The 22,887-nt window shown below is 51.1% G+C and overlaps 1 protein-coding gene and 1 long non-coding RNA gene across 7 annotated transcripts in view; one reads left to right on the forward strand and one right to left on the reverse strand.

Annotated features, from left to right (window-relative positions):
• The window catches only part of ZFHX2 (zinc finger homeobox 2), a 30,523-nt gene extending 24,112 nt beyond the window's left edge, over positions 1–6,411 (forward strand). For all 4 annotated transcript variants that reach the window (XM_081886658.1, XM_081886660.1, XM_081886659.1 and 1 more), the window contains 2 exons: positions 751–4,218; positions 5,527–6,411. In XM_081886658.1, the coding sequence (XP_081742784.1) occupies positions 751–4,218; positions 5,527–6,365 (4,307 nt within the window). In that variant the 3' untranslated portion in view covers positions 6,366–6,411. The remainder of the gene's footprint in view (positions 1–750; positions 4,219–5,526) is intronic.
• The window catches only part of LOC309355922, a 37,444-nt gene extending 14,567 nt beyond the window's left edge, over positions 1–22,877 (reverse strand). Inside the window, exons 1-2 of one of the 3 annotated variants that reach the window (XR_014162626.1) lie at positions 22,100–22,877; positions 19,532–19,955 (exon numbers count right to left, since the gene is read on the reverse strand). This is a non-coding gene — a long non-coding RNA (uncharacterized lncRNA). Of the gene's footprint in view, positions 1–19,531; positions 20,573–22,099 lie in introns of those variants that run through there. The other 2 variants (XR_014162627.1, XR_014162628.1) reach the window with 2 other exon arrangements.
• Between the last annotated feature and the right edge of the window lie 10 nt (positions 22,878–22,887).

Here is a 22,887-nt window from a genome sequence, read left to right on the forward strand (position 1 = left end):
GATACGAAGTAACACAAGTCCCTCTTGCAGGGCAGGGGCTGTAAACGCCCCAAATATTTAGCCCTCCTAAATATCAGAAATTGGGAATGAGGTCAAGGCAGTACTTGTCCTGCTTCATTTGAACACCCACCCTACAAAAATTCAAGCAGCTAATTTACACAGATCTACATTTATAGATGAGGCAGGAAGCGTCAAGGTATGAAAAGCGTCATGGATAAAAAGAATTCCCCCCCCCCGGCAGTGAGGCCTGCATTTTGCCAGGAAACACACCTGCTCTCAGCAGGTACCCCTGGGGATTCCCAGCCGTTTTTTGGACAAACCCTCTAGCAAACAACTAGAATTGTGGGGTTGGTAAAGACAGACCAAGCACCATAGAACCGTGGGACTGTAGAGTTGGGTCTCTTCCACAGACAGGGCCACAGTGACTGTGATGCCAGCCTCCCTGCCCCTGGAGATATCTGTGGTTCTGGGGGGAGGACGAGGAAAGGGACCACAACGATCACCTAGTCCAACTCTCTGCAATGCAGGAGTCTTTTGCCCAACATGGGGTCCGAACCCAAGACCCTGAAATTAAGAGTCTCGTGATAGTTGATGTGCTTTTTGCGATCCACTGTGGCAAGCTACACTTCTGCACCTAGAACCTCCATGCACACACACAAACACATGCTGGCTAAGGAGCGACACAACAGGCTGTGGGGATAACTGATGGTAGCTTTTCTCTCTCCTTTTTCTTTCTCTCTCCTACATCAGCTCCACCCACGGGGGAGAAATCCTCTCCGGCTCCTGTGCTTGGCCCTGAAACTCCTCCTCCTCCAGCCTCCCCTGCTCCACCTGCTGACCCCCCAGAAAAGCCACCCCCAACCTCTTCTCCACCTCCTCCTCCACTGCCGCCACCTCCGCCACCACCACCTCCTCCTTCAGTTGCTCCTCTGGAGTTTGAAGATGAGGATGCTCCACATCCGAATGCCCTGTTGGAGGAGCCGCCGCCGCCACCACCACCGGCTTCAGCAGAGACTCCTGAGGCCTCTCCACTCGCCCTGCCCAGCCAAGACCCCCGGCACCCGCTGTCCTACCGCAAGGCAACCAATTTCGCCTTGGATAAGTTCCTCGACCCGGCCCGGCCCTACAAGTGCACGGTGTGCAAGGAGTCCTTCACGCAGAAAAACATCCTCTTGGTGCACTACAACTCCGTCTCCCACCTGCACAAGATGAAGAAGGCCTCCGCCGACCCCTCCGCGCCGTCCCGGGGCGAGCCCGGCGCCGCTGGCGTTCTCCAGCCCTCCTCGGACAAGCCCTACAAGTGCACCACCTGCCGGGTCTCCTACAACCAGAGCTCCACGCTGGAGATCCACATGCGCTCCGTCCTGCACCAGACCCGCTCCCGCGTCGCCAAGATGGAAGCCGCCGGCAAAGCGGAGCTGCCGGCCGCCGAGCCGGATCCCCCGTGCGAAGCGCCGCTGGAAGCGGAAGCCCCCAAACTCCTGGAGGCGGGCTGCGTGCAGGTGCCCACGCTCCCGTTCCTGGCACCGTCCGCGGCGGAGCTGCAGCGCTTCCCTGCGCCCTTGTTCACTCCGCCGCTGCTGCCGCCCTTCCCGCTGGTGCCAGAGTCGCTCCTGAAACTCCAGCAGCAGCAACAGCAGCTGCTGCTCCCCTTCTATCTGCACGACCTCAAGGTGGCCCCCAAGCTGGCTTTGGCCACCCCGGCACTGACCCTCCCGGCCACACCGCCCGTGCTGCTGCCACCTCTGCCAGCCAAGGAAGAGCAGGCGCCGGTAGCCACTGCTGGCTCCAAACCGGAGGTGCCAGAAGAGGCCGAAGCTGAGGAGGCCGAGGGGAGCCAGCAAGGAAGCGAGGCATCCCGCACAGCTGCCAAAGCCCTCCTGGAGAATTTTGGGTTTGAGCTGGTGATCCAGTACAATGAGGGGAAGCAGCCTGCCACCCCTGCCCCGGCCGCACCTCCGCGCCCGCCAGCAGGCAAGCTCTTGTGCGGCGCATGCGGGAAGCAGTTCTCCAACATGCTCATCCTGAAGACGCATGAGGAGCATGTGCACCGGCGGTTCCTGCCCTTCGAGGCGCTCAACCGCTACGCCGCCCAGTTCCGGAAGAGCTATGACAGCATGTATCCCCCTCCACCGCCGGCACTGCCCATCGAGACGGCCACTGCCACGACGACTGCCCCAACTACTGCCGCTGCCACAGACACCACCACAGTGACCGTGCCAGCCGCCCTGCCCTTGGAGATCCCCCCGCTATGCCCTCCGTTTTTAATGCAGCCCATGCCAGTGGTGGTGCCGCCGCTAGAGAGCGAGACCCCCCATGTGCCTCCTGAGCGCTTGAAATCCTTGTGGTTCCGGGGGGAGGACGAGGAAGGCGGCGGCGGGCCCGGGGTTCCCGAGCCTCTTCGCGGGGGCTTCCCGTCCACCCGGCGCTTCTCCCGCACCAAGTTCACAGAGTTCCAGTCTCAAGCCCTACAGTCCTTCTTTGAGTGCAGCGCCTACCCCAAAGACGGCGAGGTGGAGCGGCTGTCTGCAATGCTGGGGTTGCCCAACAGAGTCATCGTGGTTTGGTTCCAAAACGCCCGCCAGAAAGCGCGGAAATGCGGCGGGAGCGAGGCCAGTGTGGGGGGCGGAGGTGCCGCGGTGCAGCCCTCCTGCAAGAAATGCCGGGCGTCCTTCCGCTGTATCTTTGAGCTCATGCGCCACCTTAAAAAGTGCTACAACGACCAGCCGGTGGATGCGGAGGGAGAGGGGGCCGAGGAGGAGAACGAGGGCCCTGAGGAAGAGGAGCAGGAGGAGGAAGAAGAAGAAGAGCAGCAGCAGCCGCAGCAACAGCAGCCGCCCGAGCCTTCAGGGGCTGACGGAGAAGCCAAGATTGACGGCACTGGAGATAAACCTCAGGAGGAGGAACAACCCACGGCCCCTCCCGAAAGTGCAAGCACCCATCCCTGTGACCACTGCACAGCCAAATTCTCAAGCGTCGACCTCCTCGATATCCACCGTGTTTCTCACATGCCAGCAACCGGCCCTCCGCCAGCCCCAGTTGCCCCCCAGCCTCCCCTGGATTTGGCCCCGCTGGTGTTTGGCGACCGCGCCGCCCACCCAGACCCCTCCCGGGCACTGAAGCGGAAGCACGAGGACGGGAGCTTGTCACCCACCGGCAGCGAGTGCGCCAGCGTGGCGGGAGGGGACAGTGAGCCCCCCCGGGACAAGCGCCTGCGCACCACCATTTTGCCGGAGCAGCTGGAGATCCTGTATCGCTGGTACATGCAGGACTCCAACCCGACCCGCAAGATGCTCGACTGCATCTCCGAAGAGGTTGGGCTCAAGAAGAGGGTGGTTCAAGTGTGGTTCCAGAACACGAGAGCCCGCGAGAGGAAGGGTCAGTTTCGGTGCAACGCCGGCACGGCCAACGCAACCGGCAAGCCCTCACCGGTGCTCCCCTCCGCCTTCCCAAAGTTCAGCCCTCTGCCGCGAGACCCGACCATCCACTACGGAGCGGCCTTCGCGCCCAGCCTCTCTGCGGTGAGCTTACAGCTACCTCCAGTGAAGCCAGAGATTCCTGCGGAGCCACAAGCACAGGAAGAAGCAGCCGAAGAAGAATTGCCAAAAGAGAACGAAGACCGGAGCCTGTCGGGAGGGGAGATGAGTGACTCGTCTTCCTCCTCCTCCTCGTCGCTGGCCGATCTGGATTTCTCTGGCAGCCGGCGGAGCCGAGGGGCGGACGGTGGCTTTGGAGGCATGCACGACGCTTTGGGCCAGCGCCGGTATCGCACGCAGATGTCCAGCCTGCAGCTGAAGATCATGAAGGTTTGCTACGAGGCCTACCGGACGCCCACCATGCAAGAGTGCGAGGTGCTGGGCGAGGAAATAGGGCTGCCCAAGCGGGTGATCCAAGTGTGGTTCCAGAACGCCAGGGCCAAGGAGAAGAAGGCCAAAGCTGCCAGCGGTGGCGAGGAGGGGCATCCCAGCACTCCATCGCAGGCCGAGTGCCCCTACTGCGAAGTCAAGTACGATTTCTACGTGTCCTGCCGTGGGCACCTCTTCTCCCGTGGGCACCTCGCCCGACTCAAGGAGGCCATCAAGGCCCAGCTCAAGAGCGAGAGCAAGTGCTATGAGCTCGTGCCGGACAAAGGGACGCCATCTCCTACCAGGCTGGGTGCCTCCATGCCTCCCGCCACAGTGCCATCTTCCCTTGGAAGCATGGCTCCCTTTGTGCCAGGTGAGTGAGAGGTGGGAAGGAAAGGTAAGTTACGTTCAAGGAGGTTGGGGATAGGGCCTCGTCTTTAAGCCGTGTTACAGGTTTGCCACTCACTATGGGATCTTTCCAGTCCAATATCTGCTCAGCTTCTCTCCACAAGTATCGCTAGGTCTCCACATGCTGCTCTGACCCTAATCCCCACTTCTGCCATTTTGCGTGGAAATGGCGTCATTTTCATACCAAGTAGTCGCTCTGTGTAGCATTCTGGTTCTCCACACAATCTTTCTCTTCTCCCAACTTTTTTTCCCTTTTCTTCCCACTAGCATAGCCTTTCCTTCCCCCTGTCCCGTCCCCGATGCTTCCATTGTGCACGTCTGGAGTAGGTTGAGGTGAAAATGGCGCCGAAATCTCCTCCTCTTCCCCCTGCATCTGGGGTGGTTCATTGAGAGTGGTAGTTGGTGTCTTGTTACCAGAATGAGAGGGCGTCCATCTCAGCAACCAGAGGAAGCAGATGTTGGGTTGTGGAATTGTAGAAATGTAGAGGATCATCTAGTCCAACTCCCTGCAAGACCCAACATGAGACTCGAACCCCTAATAAATAATAATAATAACAAATTTATTATTTATACCCCGCCCATCTGGATGGGTTTACCCAGCCACTCTGGGTAGCTTCCAACAAAATATTTAAAATACATTAAAACATCAGTCATTAAAAACTTCCCTAAATAGGGCTGCCTTCAGATGTCTTCTAAAAGTCAGATGGTTGTTTATTTCCTTGACATCTGATGCGAGGGCATTCTATAGGGTGGGCGCCACTACCAAGAAGGCCCTCTGCCTGGTTCCCTGCAACCTCACTTCTCGCAGGGAGGGAACTACCAGAAGGCCCACGGAGCTGGACCTCAGCGTCCGGACTCAACAATGGGAGTGGAGACCATAGCTGTCAATGTTTCCCTTTTATTAAGGGAAATTCCCCTATTCTGAATAGGATTTCCCTTAAAAAAAGGAAAAAGTTGCCAGCTATGGTGGAGACGCTCCTTCAGGTATACTGGGGCGAGGTTGTTTAGGGCTTTAAAGGTCAGCACCAACCCTTTGAATTGTCCTCGTAAACGTACTGAGAGCCAATGTAAGTCTTTCAGGAGATTAACCCTGAGATTAAGAGTTTCGTGCTCTCCAGCCTTAGCTACCCCAGGAGGGCTTGGCTGGGCTCTCCAGTCGTCCTGCAAAGCCTCTGTCCCTAAGGCTTTGAAGCAGGGAGCCAGTGGAGAAAGGCAACACTGAGGAAACAGGTGGAGACAGCACATAACTCACCCCTCTTTTCTCTCCCAACAGGCCCTTCCTCTTCCTCCTCCGGGGCCCTGAGCACCCCTTTGGCCTCCACGCAGCCGGGGCCCCCCTTACCTCAGCACCTCACTCCGGAACCGGCCCAGCTCGGCCCCTCCACAGAGCCGCCGGCACCTGCTCCAGAGACTTCCCCGGGCGACGGCCAGGCAGACCCCACCTCCAGCTCAGCCCAGGAACCCTCCGTGCCCTCCACTGCCGCGGTCAAGAACCTCAAGACGTTGAAGGCCGCCGTGCCGGCCCTGCTGGGAGGCCAGTTCCTGCCCTTCCCATTGCCGGCGGCGGCGACGGCGGCTGCCCCCTCGCTCTTTGGCGCGCAGCTGCCCGGGGCCTACTTCCAGCAGCTCTACGGCATGAAGAAGGGGCTGTTCCCCATGAACCCCGTCATACCTCAGACGCTTATGGGGCTGCTGCCCAGCCCCCTGCTCCCGACGCCCATGCCCGAGCCGCCCGTCGAGGTGCCCGAGGCCCCCGGCATCTCCACGGTTGACGTGACTCACCAGTACCTCTGCCGCCAGTGCAAGGCGGCCTTCGAGAGCGAAGGGGCCGCCGCCGCCCACCAGGCCACTTTCTGCTACTTTGGGCGCCAGCCCCCCGCGGCCCCGCCCCCGCTGCGGGTGCCCGTGTGCACCTACCACTGCCTGGCCTGCGAGGTGCTTGTGAGCGGGCGCGAGGCCTTGGGGGCCCACCTTCGCTCCAGCGCTCACCGGCGCAAGGCCGGATCCAACGCAGCAACCGCATCGGTGTTTGCCAAAGAGGAATCCAAATTACCTCACTCGGACTCCAGCCCAAAAAGTAACGCTACCTCTACGACACTACTAGCTTTATAGAGACGGATGCTACACTGCCACCGACCGAGAGAGAAGGACTAAGCAACCAACCAACTAGCCAACCAGCCGGCGGAGGGAAGGGCGCCCGCTTGGCGTGCCCTGCGCCCTCTGCCCATACCAAACGCCCATCACGCAACCCCCTGCCACCTGTAAACTCAATAAACGGCCCCCGGCCAAGGCGGCACCCAGTTGCCCGAAGGCCACGATCTTCCCAGACCCCGGGTAGCCATGTGGGCAAAGCTGGACCCAGATGTTCAGCCGTCCCACCCCACTCCCCCAACCCCACCGCCATCTTGAGGGAAGACCAGTTGACCTGGTGCCGAACAGAAATGCAGCCTGCTGTCTGAGGAGCCCCTCAACAGTGCCCACCTCAGAAATGCCTGGAGTGCAGAAGCTGTTCTCCTCTGCCACCCACCTTGCCCCTTGCCCTCACAGCCCTGTGCATTGGCCAACGCCAGTTCCCAGGGTCTCTCCTCCCAGAAAGGGGTCCTGGATCCTGTCCAACATGGGTGCCCAACCCATCGCCTTCCCGCAGTCCCTTCACACATGCCTGTGTATTCCAGAGTCTTCCACCTCCTGTGGCATACACATGTACCTCACATGAGAGAGGCACGAGAGGCTCTCACTGTCTATGGTTCAGGTCTCGGTGTCCTCCATGTTTTCCCTCAAGGAGGGTCCCTGGGCATCTCAACAGGTGTTCCTTGGGATGCCGACCCCAGCGGAGAGGACACCCTTCCTTCGCCGCACCGTCTCCTCGTGTCAACGGGAGCTTCCCAGAATCCTTTGCCCAAAGTCCAACCCCATCTCCACACACGCTTGTGACCGCTGCCGGCACACCTGCCGCATGCCCTCGTGCGAACCTGGTCTCCTCTCCCTCCCTCCCTCCCTCTCTCACACTCACGCCTGCTTAGAGCTCCTTCTCTCACTCTCTCTCACCTTCCACCCTTTTACTGTGTTATTACCGACTTGAGAAAGGCCAAAAAAAAAAAGCAAACAAAAATAATGGACGGAAAGAAAGAAAAGTTATTAACCCAAGGAAACAAAACTTAAGGGCGGGAGGGGGGCAAAGATGAGAAACTGCGTCCCCAACCCCACACCCCCAACCCCTCCTAGAGCATGTGCTGCCCATTGTGTATAATAATTCCCGTCCTGGACGGATGGACAGACTCCCGAACTTGTTGATGGATTTTGAACGACTTGAACAGCAACCAAACTGGGGAAGAAAGGCGCCTCTCCCTCTTCTTTCCCGCCATTTTTTCCCTCCTCTCTCTCTCTCTCCTCCTCCTCCTCCTCCTCGTCCCCAGTTGGGTCTCTGCCCGCACTGAGGAACCAAATAAAACTTAACAACCTCGCTGTCTTTTTCCTCCTGATAGACGTGACTTCCGTCTCCGCGCGGGAAACGACACACAAAAAAAGAAACCCTACTCCGATGGCTTTAAAAAGAAAGAAAGAAAGAAAGAGAAGATAATAATAAAATAAAACCAGAAGGATCCTCCCGTCTACACACACACAGTTACCTGCCACGTGCTGGTGTGCCGACGTCCTTGCAAAAAAGAAAAAAAAGGAAAAAAAAAAGAACACAAAAACCCTCTTTATGAATCCAAAGCTCTTTAAAAAAAAAAAAAAACTTCTATACAATAACCAAAAAGAAAACCAACAGTTTGAGAGAGAGACTACCCACCAACAAAAAGGAATAATAAAAAGCAAACTGGAAATATTTTTTTTTTAAAAAAAGAAAAAGACATATGACGACGATGACAAAGAAGAAGAAGAAAAGTTACGCCCTCACGTTTTTCTTCCTCCTTTGTGTCCGTTCTTTTGGGGTTCCTTCTCCCATTCTTTTCTTTCCCCAGCCCTGTCTCCCCCCCCCTTCCGACCTGCCAAGTGTTTTTTAGGCCCTCTCCCATTTAAAACAAAGATGGACAAGAATTTTAAGAAGTTGATGGAAGTGGAAACCTGTGGGGTAGAGAAGGGGGGATTACAAAAAAAAGAAAGAATCCCCCACAAAAATAACCAAACGAACTACATTCGGGGCGTCCAGAGGGGGTGGGATCCTACAGCGGCTCACCCTCCGAGACCACCCTGTTTTCCTCAGACTGCCCCCCTTCTCCCCACAACTCTGAACCCCAGAATGGGGCGAGGGGAAATGTCTTTCTGTTGTGTATTTAAAGGGGGGGATGGGGTACAATAAAAAATTAAAAAGAAATAAAAATTATATTAAAGAGATGATCTGGGGGGGGGACATGCTTTGGCAGGGTGGTGGTTGGGTGCATATATTTGTGGGGGGCGGAGAGGGAAGAGAGTAAAAGCACTGAAGAATAGACAAATATTGGATATTGATCAAAGGTCTCGCTTTTTCCTGTGAAGCAGGGAAAGTATCTTTCATGTGCACCCAAAACAACTTTTTTTTTAATGTGAATTCCTTGATCTAGGGGTTTAGTTGCACAGTGCCAATGAATGTGGATTGTTCTTATTATTTATTAAATCAATATAGTGACCTTCATCACAAGGTCTCAGGGCAGGTTCGCCGAATAAAATACAAGATAAAAACACAAGTAGATAATTAAAATAAAAGCAGAATCACCATCCCTTATTAACAAGTTGGATGCAGGACTTAGCTGCTTATGTTTTACTCGGGAACTGATCATCCATATGCCTTGGGAAAGCATATACGGGCGCACTAAAGATTTGAAATCCTGTGGTACAGAAGGGCCACAACTAGGTTTTCTGGGTCCTCCCAACACACTTGAAAAAGAGGGCATAGATTTGCATGACGTTTGCGTCTGCTTTGTGTCATTCCCGACCGGCAGAATTCGAACGCACCACTCTTCCCCCAAAAAAATTGTATTTCCAAACTAGAAACAGCTGAACCTGCTTAATTTCTGCCTGCCACACAGCTGTTGGAAGGCTGGCTTTCTCTCAATGCCACAAACCTAAGCCAAAACCTAGTCCTGTACCCAGTTACCTGGGAGTAAGACCTATTAAGCACATAGGTAATCCCTTCGCACATATACCACTATACTGCAAATTGCCTATACAGTGAATTCTTATTGCTTGGTGTTTATGCCGAAGCCTCTTTCTTTGCAGGTTGTTATTTTTATTTTTATTTTTATTATTGCATTGCCATCTGATGGTGGGGGGAATTCCTTTAACATCCGCCTGGACTCACGGTGTATAGAGTATTTGCAGGAAACAACTCAGACAAACCCACCACAGGAAAGATGTTGCTGCAGGGAAAGGGGGAATTATGGAGATCCCAAGGATGAGAAAATTGAGACAGAAGAAGGAAATCGGTAGCTCTTTGAGACCTGGGGATTTCTCTGGCTGGGTGTTCAAACAGCTCCCTTGTCAATCACAGCTATGACTTCACTCATTGGCTAAAAACCAAAAGGCGGGAGCAGCCAGGCTGGCTCATCTAATAGAATATGCTTATAAAAACAATTGCACATTTGCTTCATAACTTTCTTTCTAGATGGGCTACATACTTTAGCACTGACGGTTATCTGCCTCTCCACCACCCTGCTAATAATGGGTGCAAACCCAAATAAAATCTCAAACCCTGTGATTTAATGCAAAAATGTTCTAAAACAATTTTGCTTAGCAAGAAATGTGCATGGAAAGAAAAACAGTATTGTTTTCCAACCGGCACCAGTTTCTTAGCAGGCGATCCAAATATTCTGATTTTTCTAGGGTTGATTTGGAGGGGGAAATCCTACCAAAAAAATCCAAACCAGCTACAGGTTTAAACTAAGCTCACCAGTAAGATATTATTCTGATTCTTTTTTCATCTCAGGTGCTCTTGAGAGTTTTCTGCTGGGAGAAAAGCAGGGCAGACGTTTGAAAATTAAACAAGGTCTCTGGTATCAGGCAAGAGCGCTGCCCTCGCCTAGCTATGCTGGTTTTTCCAAAATTCGGTCACACTAGAGTGTGACCAAGGAACTGAAGTTAGGAAGAGGCTTTGCAAGATAACAGAGGAGATTCTCAGTGGTTGAGATCAACTAGGAGCAGATTTAGGTGCCCCCCCAAAAAAAAATTCCTCAAGGAGGATCCGTTCTGTTTTCTCTCATAGGAGTGAACGGTGCCCAGGATGGTTAGAAAATAAAATGAGATAATGAGACAACGATTTTAGGAAGCTGGGTGCAACCCCATGGAGGAAGCCCATGGGTCTCTCCCAGCCCTGCCTGGAAGTGACAGAAATTGAACCCGGGACCTTTGGCACCTGGAGAAGATGCTCCACCATGTTGGTGTTTGGTATCTGGGAATCAGGGAGGGGAAAGATTTTCACGGCATGGGAGAGGAGCGTTGTCACCTGCTGATAGGCTGCATGTTGGAAGGTCTTTGTCAAGGGCAAAGGGAATATTTTATGTGCAACAGAGCATAAATACCGGCATAAAATGTGGGCTGACCCATTTTTAAAGGCTTGGGATATGAGGTGCAATCGCACTACTTCACTGACATCTATTTGGGGCCGTGTCCTTGATCAATCAACAACGCATCTATTGTTCTTTAATGGCGGCAGAATTCGCACGCATTTCCAGATCTCTCTCCACCCCTGCCCTCTTCTTTGCCAAACTCTAAACGTCTGAGGGGTGGGGTGGGGGGAGAAGGAGAAGGTAGCCTGCCATCTTTGGCCTGTGTTTATCAAGCTGCGGGAACCAGGGCTTGGTTCCCTGTTTCTGCTGCCACGGCAACGGGCGCCATCTTGGAGACATTGATAGAAGACTATTTGTAGTCATTTGACATAAGGGCAGAGCAAAGGGCCCTGGAGTAGGGTGAGGGAAGGGGGCAAAGACCATGGGAATTTTTCCAAGGGCGGGGAGGCAAAGTATGTAGAAACCAGCCTACCGTAAAATTAAAAATTATTGGTCCCCCCTCACTTTTCCCTCTGGCCCTGCCAAGTCACTGGCACATGGCCCCCTAAAGATTGCTCAGATCAAAATTTCCCATCCCCACTGTAGATCCTATTCAAGCTATCCAGAACCAAATTCCATAGGGCAGACCCACATACGCCATACCCCACCCGGGCCCACAAAAGGCCAGCATAGTGCATTGGATGGGATACTGGGTGCAGGTCAGGGAGACTTGGGTTCGAATCCCTTTTCAAACATGAAGCTCCCTGGGCGATGTTGGGCAATTCACACTTCCTCAGCTGCACCTACCTCACAGGGGTGTTGTGAGTACAAAATATAGAAAGCAGACAGCCCTCAACAGAAGACATGTTAAGATTAATTTCTACCTTCAGGGGTCCTGGGATAATGCTATATTGTTGGGTCAACATCACCCTTGGTGTAATAAGAGCTCAGATTTAACCGGTCAATTCAGCCCCGGCCAGCTCCTACTTTGCTCTCACCTGGCTGGTAAAAACCTGGCCCCTATGCCCTCCCCATCTCTTGGACCAGCCTACAAAACTCAATGCCTGCCTGCCCCACACAGCTCCCACCTGCCCATTGGCTTTGTGCAAGAGGTTCCTGCGCTGCCACAAGCCCCACTGTTCCTGTGTGGGGCTGCCCTTGGAAGACAACATGGCAACTTCAACTGGTGCAAACTGCAGCAGCCACATTGGCGGCTGGGCTTCCGTGTAGATCTCAAAAGCCCCTGGGCCCAATTCACCGTGCTCACGTTGGTGTTTAAAGCCGTAAACGACATGGGCCCTCAATACCTGAAAGACAGTCTCCTTCGCTACAGACCCTCTCATGTGTTTAGATCGGCAAAGAGGGGCAGCCCTCTTTCTTGTTCCAGTGCCCTCAGAAGCTCTGGGGGGGGGGGGTTGTGGCAGCCCAGGACAGGGCCTTCTCTGTGGCAGCCCCTAAGTTGTGGGACTCCCTTCCTCGGAGAGGTCTACCTGGCACCCTAATCGTGTGCTTTTGGCAAATGCTGAAGGGTTTTCTGCATCCATGTACAGATAAGAGTCAAAGAAATTAATATGGAAATGCATATACCTTTTAAGTCTCAACATTTTCATTACAATTTATATTTAAAGTTTTTTTTAAAAAATAAACGTGCGCACTAAAATAAAAGTTATTTTAACTTTGTGGGTTTAGGCTTTCAGTTTAACAATTAAACAGGAAGTAATGTGAGGGACGCGGGTGGTGCTGTGGGTTAAACCACAGAGCCTAGGACTTGCCAATCAGACGGTCGGCGGTTCGAATCCCCGCGACGGGGTGAGCTCCCGTTGCTCAGTCCCTGCTCCTGCCAACCCCTTTATCCTGGCTTTTGGCACTCAAAAGTGCGTAATTCTTGGACCCACCTTATTTCTGTAATGGTGGGTTGTTTTAAACTGTTTTTCATATTGCTTTTTAATTGTAACTCACCCTGGGACCTTAGGGTGAAGGGTGTAAATAACAACAACAACAACTTCTGATGGTGGGAAACAGAATCAGACTCTGCCAAGTGATCCTGTGCACAGTCCCAACCAGCGCCAGAATCTCAACTTCAAGATCTCTCCACAATCTCCCTACGTCTGCTAGGCCTGGCCCAATGCCTGCCTTTCACTACCACACGCCAATTATTTATTGAGTTCAAACAGGACTGAAAACAGACCTGCGCATTATAAATAAATAAAGGCAGACAGACATATTAATAAAGCAGCACTGACCCCCGCAAAAACACTGTTTGGGGTTTGTGGCAAAGATTGGCCTCTAACATATAAGTGTTTGGGTTTCAGAGGATCAATCAATGCCTGATTTTTAAAAGACGATTCTAGCCCTCATGACTGTAGTGGGGCGTTGGGGGTGTGAAGCTTAGAAACGGGTTTCTGCTGGAATCAAAGAGCTAAAGAAACAAATAATAATAATGCATCCCGTTTGCGGTCTGGGGAAAGGAGGGAGAGAACTCGCTGGCATCATGATACTTTTCTTCTGACGTCTGGATCGGGAAAGGCAAAAGAGAAGGGCAGGAGGAATGTGGCTCTCTGCTTCTCTGTCAACGAAAACACGACTCCAAGCTGATACAACACAGAGTACAGTCCTTTCTAGACTGCACCATCTCAGATTGCAAGCTTGGAAGGTCCCAATAACACCCCCTCACACCTCCCTGTTCTTAAAAAATGAGCACGTCAGGGGGAAGCATTCTAATCTAACCCTCTCTTTTGCTTGCAATGTTTTCCCCCACAATGGGGAAAGCATTCAAACAGATGATTCCCCCATCTATAGTCCAAGTGGTATAGTCCACCATGGATATTTCTGCAATTGGCTAGGTGACATTCACACTGCGGTTTGTTTCAGTGTGCTCAATCTCTGACACAACAGACAGGTTCTGGGGCTAAACTCTGGCACAGATCGAGCCTCTCCTCCTCTGATGCATCTCTCATTACGACAATATTTGAAAACCATCATCTGCATTGATTAGCAAAAATATTCCGCTAATTTCTCTCAGGTTCCTGAACAATGGCTCCTCTCGTGAATCATCTCACCTTGCGAGGATATTCAAAAACCATTATCTGCATTGATGAGCAAAAATATTTTGCTACTTACCGTGGGCTGATTAAATTCAGCATCACCAAATCAACAGTCTCATCAGTGCTCTTTTGCTGCAAAATATATACATCTACCTAGATCTGTATACACACAAACACCATGGATGAGAACAAGGCGAGTGACACCCATCGGCTCTCTACCCCAAATGTATGACATGCTCTGCACTGAAATATCACACTGGCAACCCAAAAAACTACACCCGTGCTATAGAACTGCAACATTTTGAAGCCTGCTCAACTCTTGAGTGTTTCTCCAGCACCAAAGAATCGTGGGAACTGTAGTCTTCTGGGGAGGCTGAAAATTCTTCCCTAGCCTAGGTCCATCAACTTTTAGTTGCTGGGCACAGCTATTAGGTCTGAAACTGGTCTAACATCTGCAAACATTAACCAATCAGAAATCCCCCAGGCGCCAAGCATGTTTTGCAACTGGTCCAGGTCCAATTGTGACCACATGGTGATCTATGGAGGGCAGGTTGGCAACCGACCTCTCCACCTGACTGGTCCGTCCAGCTTTCTTAAGCAGGAAAGCTAATTTATTGGGTTTATATCCCACGTTTTCCTCCATGGGACTGTGACTGGCCCAAGGTCACCCAGTGAACGTCATGACTGAGTGGGGATTCGAACCCTGATCTCCCAGGTCCTAGTCCGACACTCTGACCACTACACCACACTGGCTTCCTAGAGTACTTCTGCTATGGGAACACTATACAGTGGTACCTCTGGTTGCAAAAGGGATCCGTTCTGGAGCCCCGTTCGCAACATGAGCAGAACGCAACTGGCGTCTGCGCGGGTCGCAATTCACCGCTTCTGCACATGTGCCTAACGTCATTTTGAGTGTCTGCGCATGCGCGAGCGGTGAAACCCGGAAGTAACCCTGTCCGGTACTTCCAGGTCGCCGCAGAACGCAACCTGAAAACGCTCAACCTGAAGCAAATGCAACACAAGGAATAATAATAATAATAATAATAATAATAATAATAATAATAATAATTTATTATTTTATACCCCGCCCATCTGGCTGAGTTTCCCCAGCCACTCTGGGCGGCTTCCAATCAAGTATTAAAAACAATACAGTATGACAGTATAAATTATATTAGGTATATAAATATGAAGAAAGCAAAATGTCTCTTAAGAGAAAGCACCATAACCAGACTTCTACTTGCCACCTTCTCTCAAAAGGAACTCCCCCGTCCACAACATGAAATTCTGTTTAAGCTATAAATGTTAAAAGTGGAAATTGCAGCCACTGTGCTGCTGCTGAGAGCTAAACCATGGTTTGGCTCAACGTGTCATCTGAACCCAGGCTTGTGGTTTATTCTGAACCCCCGCAAAGCAAGAACCACAACTAAACAATCCCTGACCATCCAACCTCTGCCACCTTCCGAGGTCGCATGTTCCACCATGAATTGCTCTTCTGGTCAAAAAGTTCTTCCTAAATTTGGTGGGAATCTCCTTTCTTGTGATTTGAATCAAACTGGCTCGACTCCTACCCTCTGCAGCAGCAGGAGACAAGCTTGCCCCCATCTTCCATGGGGCAGCCCCTCAAGGAGAAGAAGAGTTTGGATTTGATATCCCGCCTTTCACTCCCTTTAAGGAGTCTCAAAGCGGCCAACATTCTCCTTTCCCTTTCTCCCCCACAAAAAAACACTCTGTGAGGTGAGTGGGGCTGAGAGACTTCAGAGAAGTGTGACTGGTCCAAGGTCACCCAGCAGCTGCAGGTGGAGGAGCAGGGAATTGAACCCGGTTCACCAGATTACGAGTCCACCGCTCTTAACCCCTACACCACACTGGCTCTCTCAGATATTTGAAGATGGCTCTCATAGCGGCTCTCTCTTCTCTTCTACAGGCACCCAACTACTTCAACCATTCCTCCTAAAGCTCTTTATAATCTTGGTCTTGGTCTTCCGGCACATGTTCCAGCTTGTCAATATCTTCCTTAATGCTAAGCTACAGTTCGGTTTAGCGGCACATGCAAAGCACCTCTGTGCCGGTCCTGAGATTTGCAAAGACTTTAATTCGCCTGTCGAAAACCTACTACCACACAGTTCCGATGCTCAGGAAAGAAAGGGAACAGAACTCCAGCCCAGATTGAGAGGGGAAGTTCCTCAGTCCCATTTACATAGGCTCAAAGCATGACAAGATCTCTTTCTGTGCTAATTTGGCAGTATTTGTTCAGTTGGCTGGCAAGTTTCCTTTCCAAAGGACTCGGGGAAGGTTAACTCTAGGTAAAGGTAAAGGTACCCCTGCCTGTACGGGCCAGTCGTGTCCGACTCTAGGGTTGTGCACCCATCTCACTTAAGAGGCCGGGGGCCAGCGCTGTCCGGAGACACTTCCGGGTCACGTGGCCAGCGTGACGAAGCTGCTCTGGTGAGCCAGCACCAGCGCAGCACATGGAAACACCGTGTACCTTCCCGCTATAAAGCGGTACCTATTTATCTGCTTGAACTTAGGGGTGCTTTCGAACTGCTAGGTGGGCAGGAGCTGGGACCGAAAGACGGGAGCTCACCCTGCCGCGGGGATTCGAACCGCCGACCATACGATCGGCAAGTCCTAGGCACTGAGGTTTTACCCACAGCGCCACCCGCGTCCCAGAAGGGACTCTACCCAGAAGGAAACCAAAATGCCACAAAAACAGCCATCACTGAATCACAACCGCAAAGAAAAGGCCCAATGAGTTGAGGTGTTTGAGCCAGGCAGATTTGTGAACCAGCCAGCCTCATGCCCATCATACAAAAAGCTTAAAAACATGCACAGTGCTTAACTCTAGCTACCAAACCAGGAACCAAGGCAGGCACAACGATTACGGTTAGTGCTAACTATGGTTTGTGGCCTTAAACGAACGCTCAAATGCACAGCAAAACTATAGCACTGGTTACTAAGCCCTCGAAGACGGGCACATGGAGATATCAGCGAGAGACCGGTTTATCGCCTAAAAACCGTATGTACTGTGGTTTGCCGGAATGCTCAACCATGCAAACCATAGTTTGGAAGCCCATTGCAAACCACAGTTTCACAAACCAGGTTGGTGGGTGATCCTTTTAAGCAATGGTCTAGCTGGGCATTCAGACATGACACTTAACCATAGCTACAGAAAACAAGCCAGAGTTCGGCTGTTTCCAGTCCATCAGGTCATTATAAGAATTTTGTAACTAAAAAAAATCATGGCTTGCTTTTAGGCGCCAGGAAAACCAGACATTTGGCCCTTAATCTAAAGGGATCCTGGGTATGTCGGTAGCTTCTCTTTATAATTATTTGTCAAGGGGGTGGACCTGTCCTAACATATACAAGCATTTTAGACTTTCTTTTTATTCTTGTTATTACATTTGGTGTTAGCGTCTCGTTTGTGCACTGCAAGACGCCTCGGGACACATTTGAGCGAAAAGCCAGATATATATATATATATATATTAAAATAAGAAATTCACTGGTATTTGTAAACTGCTCTGGAATCCTTTTCCAGCCAAAGAGAAGGCTAAAGATGCTTCAGATAAAATAAATAGGCATTATTTCTTCTGGAAGGCATTCCTGGAAGACATTCCGGGTCAGACTTTAATGGATCTGTAAGGCGGAGACCCTAAGCAGATTTATTACAGAAATGAACCCTACTGAGGTCAATGGGACTTACTTCTGGGTAAAAATGATTGCCCTTCAAGGGAAGGAAGCTCTGCTCTTGCAACTCACCCGCCCTAAACACCTCTGTCTGTATTTGGGATAATCAACCATTGGCCCTCCAGATGTGGTCGGACTACAACTCCCATCAGCCTTGCCCATTCTTGCTGGGGCTGATGGGAGTTGGAGTTCACATTCCCCATCCTGCTCTGCATCCAAGATGGCGGAATCTGGCATTGGGGCAAAGCAGGGAAGAGGCTGCCTCCGGCTGATCTTTAAGAAAAAGTTGGGGGAAAGGAGAGGAGGCAGTCTTTGGGGTACATAGGATCCTAATGATTAAAGACTTCCTAGGTCAAAATGAATATTGGGGCTTGAGGGATTTTATTTTGTAATTTAAACTAAGTTAAAATAATTCTTTTTACACACACGAAACCCCCGGAATTGGCGTGGGGTAGCATTTTCCACCTGGCACTCTGATGAAGTGAGTGATTAGGAAGCAGGAAAGGGGCAGGGGGAAACTGAAATTCTAAAAGGGCACAGGATCAGACCGGAAAAGGGGTCCTCTCCATGCACTCTCTGCGTCTGGACAATTATAACGTGTTTTGCTTTAAAGCTTTTGGAAATTGAAAATAATTCTCCTTGATGAAAATTGTCTCTTAGAGTTTATTAGGGCTGAAGACTTGATAGACATGATTAATCAAGTAATTTATTAATCACAGATTAAAACGTGGGGTTTTAATCAGATTTTAATCAGAGCTGTCTGGGCAGGCATCTTTGGTTTGTAAGTCATCTATGACTACCCCTCGACTCAAGCAACACATCTTAGATAAACTCCGAACCAATAAGGATCCACCGTATCTATATTGCACAGTACGTGTGCTGCTGAAGCCTCCAGCAGTGATTGGCTGAGCTTCTGTGATGACACGGAATGCTTTCAGGTGCTCCAGGTTCTATGGGGACAAAGCTATTGGAATGTTTGTAGGTCCGAATTTCTGTGAGGGAAGGGAAAACTAGGAGTTTGGCTGGAATTTAAGCCTCACAACGAACTTTGGTCTGAGGATAAGGAAGATATTATGGACAGTAAAGAAGCCCAGGAACCCAGAGGTAAGGTGGATGAAGAAAAAGGTAAAAAACCCAAAACCAAACAGAACAGAACACAGCGAGAAGTTGGGGGAAGAGAAAAAAGCTTCAGCAAAACAGAAGAGAAAATAGGGAACAAAGAAGGAGCTAACAAGAAACAGGGAGAAGGGCTGAATTTCACAAATTGATATGAATTAACCACCCAGTTCTTGGGATGCTGGTTTCTAGTTGATTTAAATGGGACACATTTGACTGTGCACTGGTCATATTAATGATTAGCGCAAGGCCATTATCTTTATCAAAAAAGTTCTTAATTGGTTTGGATATTCTTCTCCCTCTAAAGCACCTGGAAAATTATAGGTTGTCAGCTCCACTTTTTAAAAAATGTTAATTAAGCATATTTAAAATGAGGAGGAACATTTTAAGAGTTTTTTTTTTTCTTAAGCCACAAGGTCTTGGAAGTTCTCTCTTTCTCCCCTCGCCCCCAATATACATTTTAATATGTGCTAGCGTTACAGCAGGGGTAAAAGTAAACCGTTTCCCCCCTGAGCCCCACTAGAAGTGAGGGGCAAAAATTGAAACAGGAGCATCCTGAAAACAAAAATGTTTTTATACGGATCTTTAATAAGGCAAACTCTGAAAACCACAGCAAATTTCTTCAAAAATTAAGGTTCATAATTCCGTTTTTTTAACGCTTCATTCCGCCGATAAGGGCTGACTGTTTCTATGGAACCGTTTGTAGCCAAACCACGACCCAACAACCAAAAACATCAAAACTACGTTGAGCAGCCAAGGTGGCTTCCATCGGCCTCCCATTCCACCAATCTGAACAAACCGTTCGCTCATCCTCTCGCTATGGGTAGTTGGATAACCACCATACCCATCCTATGAGATGCCCCACCCAACATAAAATGCAAACATTTATCACGTCAGCAACCCCCTCTCCCGGAGAACCCACAACTCCTATTCCTGGAGGTTCAGGAGAAGAAATTTCAAGTCTATACCTTGTTGGTCCACGAAGGAGGTTGCCTGAAGACTGAAGATCTTCCAAGCTCCTGGTCTTGACCTGCAGACATCCATTCAACGGTGGCAGATCGATATGGCTGAGAAAGAGAAAACAGATAGATGGAAAGGAGCAGGAGAAAGGAAGATGTCTACCCGACCGAACGCCACTCGGTCTGCCCCGTTCCCCGTGCGCCATGTCTTCCGTGCCCGCCAGGGTCTCCGCCTGCCGCGACGAGGCTGTGCCCAGGCAGCAGGGATGGCAGCGACTTATCATTCTCCTCTGCTTCTCCGCCGTTTGCCGCAGTGCCAAGATCAGCGACTCTGTTCACGTGCCAGTGCGGGTGATGCCAGCCCCAACCGGCTTTGACTCGGTGCCAACTTCAGATGGTCACAGGTGTGCCAGTCTGAAAAGAGGGAGAGGGGCTGGGAGAGGAGAGACAGAGAGAGAGAGGAAGAGACGTTTAATACAGAACTGATCTGGGTGCCAATAATGCCCGCGGCACCATCTGGCAGCTGCCCTTCCTCTCCCCCAAATGGCACCCCCCCAAGTTGACCCACCCCCACACTTGCCCAGGCATTTATTTCCATGTCTGTCTCTCTTTCTCTCTCTCTCTGATCCCATTCTTGTGTCAATCCCGTTCTCTCATCCCAAATGCCCGCAGCTCCGCCCGGGTGCAACCTCAGATGCCCGTCACCAAAGCACCCACCCGGCTCCATCTCCTCTGCCTTCTTTCGGCTTCCTCCTGCCCCTTCCATGCCTCCTAACACCTCGCCACCTGCCAGCTGCTGCCAAACGGAGAGAGCGGAGCCGGGGGGCACGGTGCCAAGCACACGAAAAGCGCCGTACACCCTCGCGCACATCTCAGAGAGAAAGAGAGAGATTTGCACGCGGCGCGCCAGCTTCCACCCTGGTGCCAATCCGTTCGCTCTGGCCCTCTCTCTTGCCTCCCATCTCCCTGCGGGCACAGCCTTGCCAGCTGCTGCTTGCTGCCTTGCCTGGTCCTCCCCCCCCTTTCGCTGTCATCATGCACCAACCTGGCATCTCACACTCAGCCTCCCCCCCCCACCCGCCCTAAACACCAGCACCCCTGCCCGGTTGGCATTAAAGCTGGCGAGCGGAGCGAATGCCGCAGAGGGAAGGGAGGGTGGCAGGGCGGGCGGCTGCTCTGTGCCAGCTGTCATCGCCCCTCCCCCGTGCAGAATCGCTTCGGGTATCGGGCTGGCATATACCACCTCCTCTCCTTCCTCTCCACACACCCCCCACCACAACCTCCATCCTTCTGCCTCCTCCTTCCATCCCTGCGCTTATCGTTCGTTTTTTCGTCCTATCCATCCCTTGCTTCTCTGCCCCCTTCCCCTCGTCGCTCGCTCTCCTTCGAAACCCTCGTCCTCCACACTCTCATCCTTTCCCCCCTCTTTTCCTATCACCCTTTCTCTTCCTCCCCTCTTTTTTCTTTCTCTCTCTCTCTCTCTCTCCTTCATACGGTGCCAACCTCGTTCCAGCACCCATTTCCAGTTATGTCCTGTGGTGCAGGTGCCAGCCCGATATGCCAACCCTGCTGGGGGGGGGCAGCGGGAAGAGATACAAGGGTTTGTGTGTATGTGTGTGTTTGCATGACCAAGCCTGGCGTCCCTTCTGGAGAAGAGACGAAACACACACACACACAAAACACCCGACTCCTTGGGCTTTCGTCGCGCCCACCCTATCCGCCGTTGAAAGTGGCACGGTGCCAGCCCAGGAACAACCATCTGTGCCCCCCGTCTGCAGCACCCCTCCCCCGCCACCGCACTAATTGGCAGCTGAATTAATTAAATCCTGGTTGCTAATTAACATTCCGACGGTGCAATGGTGGGGGAGGAAGAGGAGGGGTTTGGAGGAAGGGATCTCCAGCGGGCATCGAGGCAGGGGGAAAAGTGGGCAAGGAAAGTCAAGGATTTGGGGGTGCCATTTAATGGGGGGGCAGGAGGAGTTTTGCCTTTCCCCCCCAAAAAAACCTGGGAGGAAAGTAGAATGCTAGGAGGGAGCAAGGAAAGGACCTTGAGAAGGAGGGAAGCCAATAATCAGAAGTAATTATAAATTGTGTTGCAAACATTAAAAAAAAAAAACTTGGGGTTTGGTGTCCAGAGATTTCAATGTAACCAATATTCCTCTTAGGGAAAGTTTTTTGGGGGGGTGGGGGGGTGGGAGGCAAGGGCAAGATTATTGGCCAACAGGCAAAATATGAACGCTACGAATTAAATAACGAGAGATATTTGAAATGGCAAGGAGGGAAACGTTACACTAAAAGAGAATCAAAAGAGCTGAAACACACTTGCTCCCCACTGAAACCAGTCACAACTGCCAAAAGAAATTCCCAAAACTCCAAATTTACATCCCAGGAAGAAAGGAAAAATTGCTTTGGTACCCTTTGGGTACCAAATGGTGGAACTGAGGACAAACTGCCCATAAGCTAAAGTCAATCGCTTGCCAGCTCTGCAGATTTCACCATTGGAGTTCAGCACATTTCATATTCTCCCCAACTAATATCAATGGGATCTTAATGGGCTTCCTTTAGACTGAACCTCACCCTGAGTCTGTGGCTCTCTATCTGCCGCAGGGCCACAACTGCTTTCGATTGGGGATTCGCAGGTCAATTTTCCTTCATCAGGACTAGAAACCCCACCCCCTTTTTTAAAACATTGGACTCCAGAAATTTGATCAAACTTGTGGTCCAGTTCTATGAGATGGGAGATAAAATATACGGGCTAAATCCAACTAAACTGGACTCAAGAGTAGACTCCCGGTAATTAACTGAGTCATGTCCATTCATTCCAAAGGATCGCAAATGTTGAAAACAGCCCCAGATTTCAGTTCAAATGCTGCTAGAACTTGCCTGCCCAGAAAGAACTTTCTTGTTGGTATTCCAATGCCTTAGTTGTTACAGCAGCTGTTCAATACATTTGATTCGTTGGGTTCTGGGTTTTATCTGCTGTTCTGTCTTGCTTTTCGATTTCTTCCATTTCTTTTCTTTCTTTAATGTTACCCGTCATTCCGAGACGGGAAGCGGAGCTGCTCTATCCTCTGAGATCAGCGATGTTGGGTTCTTCTCACCAGCTGGTTGTTAGAAGTGTGAGCAATGCCACTTAAATAACGCAGGCGGTATCCAGAACGAAATGAAATCCCGATAATGCTTTCCTGAGGAAAACTGTGTAATTGGAGGAGAAACAAAAGAAGTTTCATTTTTCTGACTTCAGGCCTTGTACACAGCAGAGAGACATTCAGCTAAACATACAGAGGTAGGGCTCCCTCAGAACTACACAGCCAATCAGAGCATGTGCCCCTTACTAGAGATCGTGCCACACTGCCTGCTTCTTA

The sequence above is a fragment of the Podarcis melisellensis genome, assembly GCF_964234715.1.
Source record: "Podarcis melisellensis genome assembly, chromosome: 13".
Lineage (NCBI taxonomy): Eukaryota > Metazoa > Chordata > Lepidosauria > Squamata > Lacertidae > Podarcis > Podarcis melisellensis.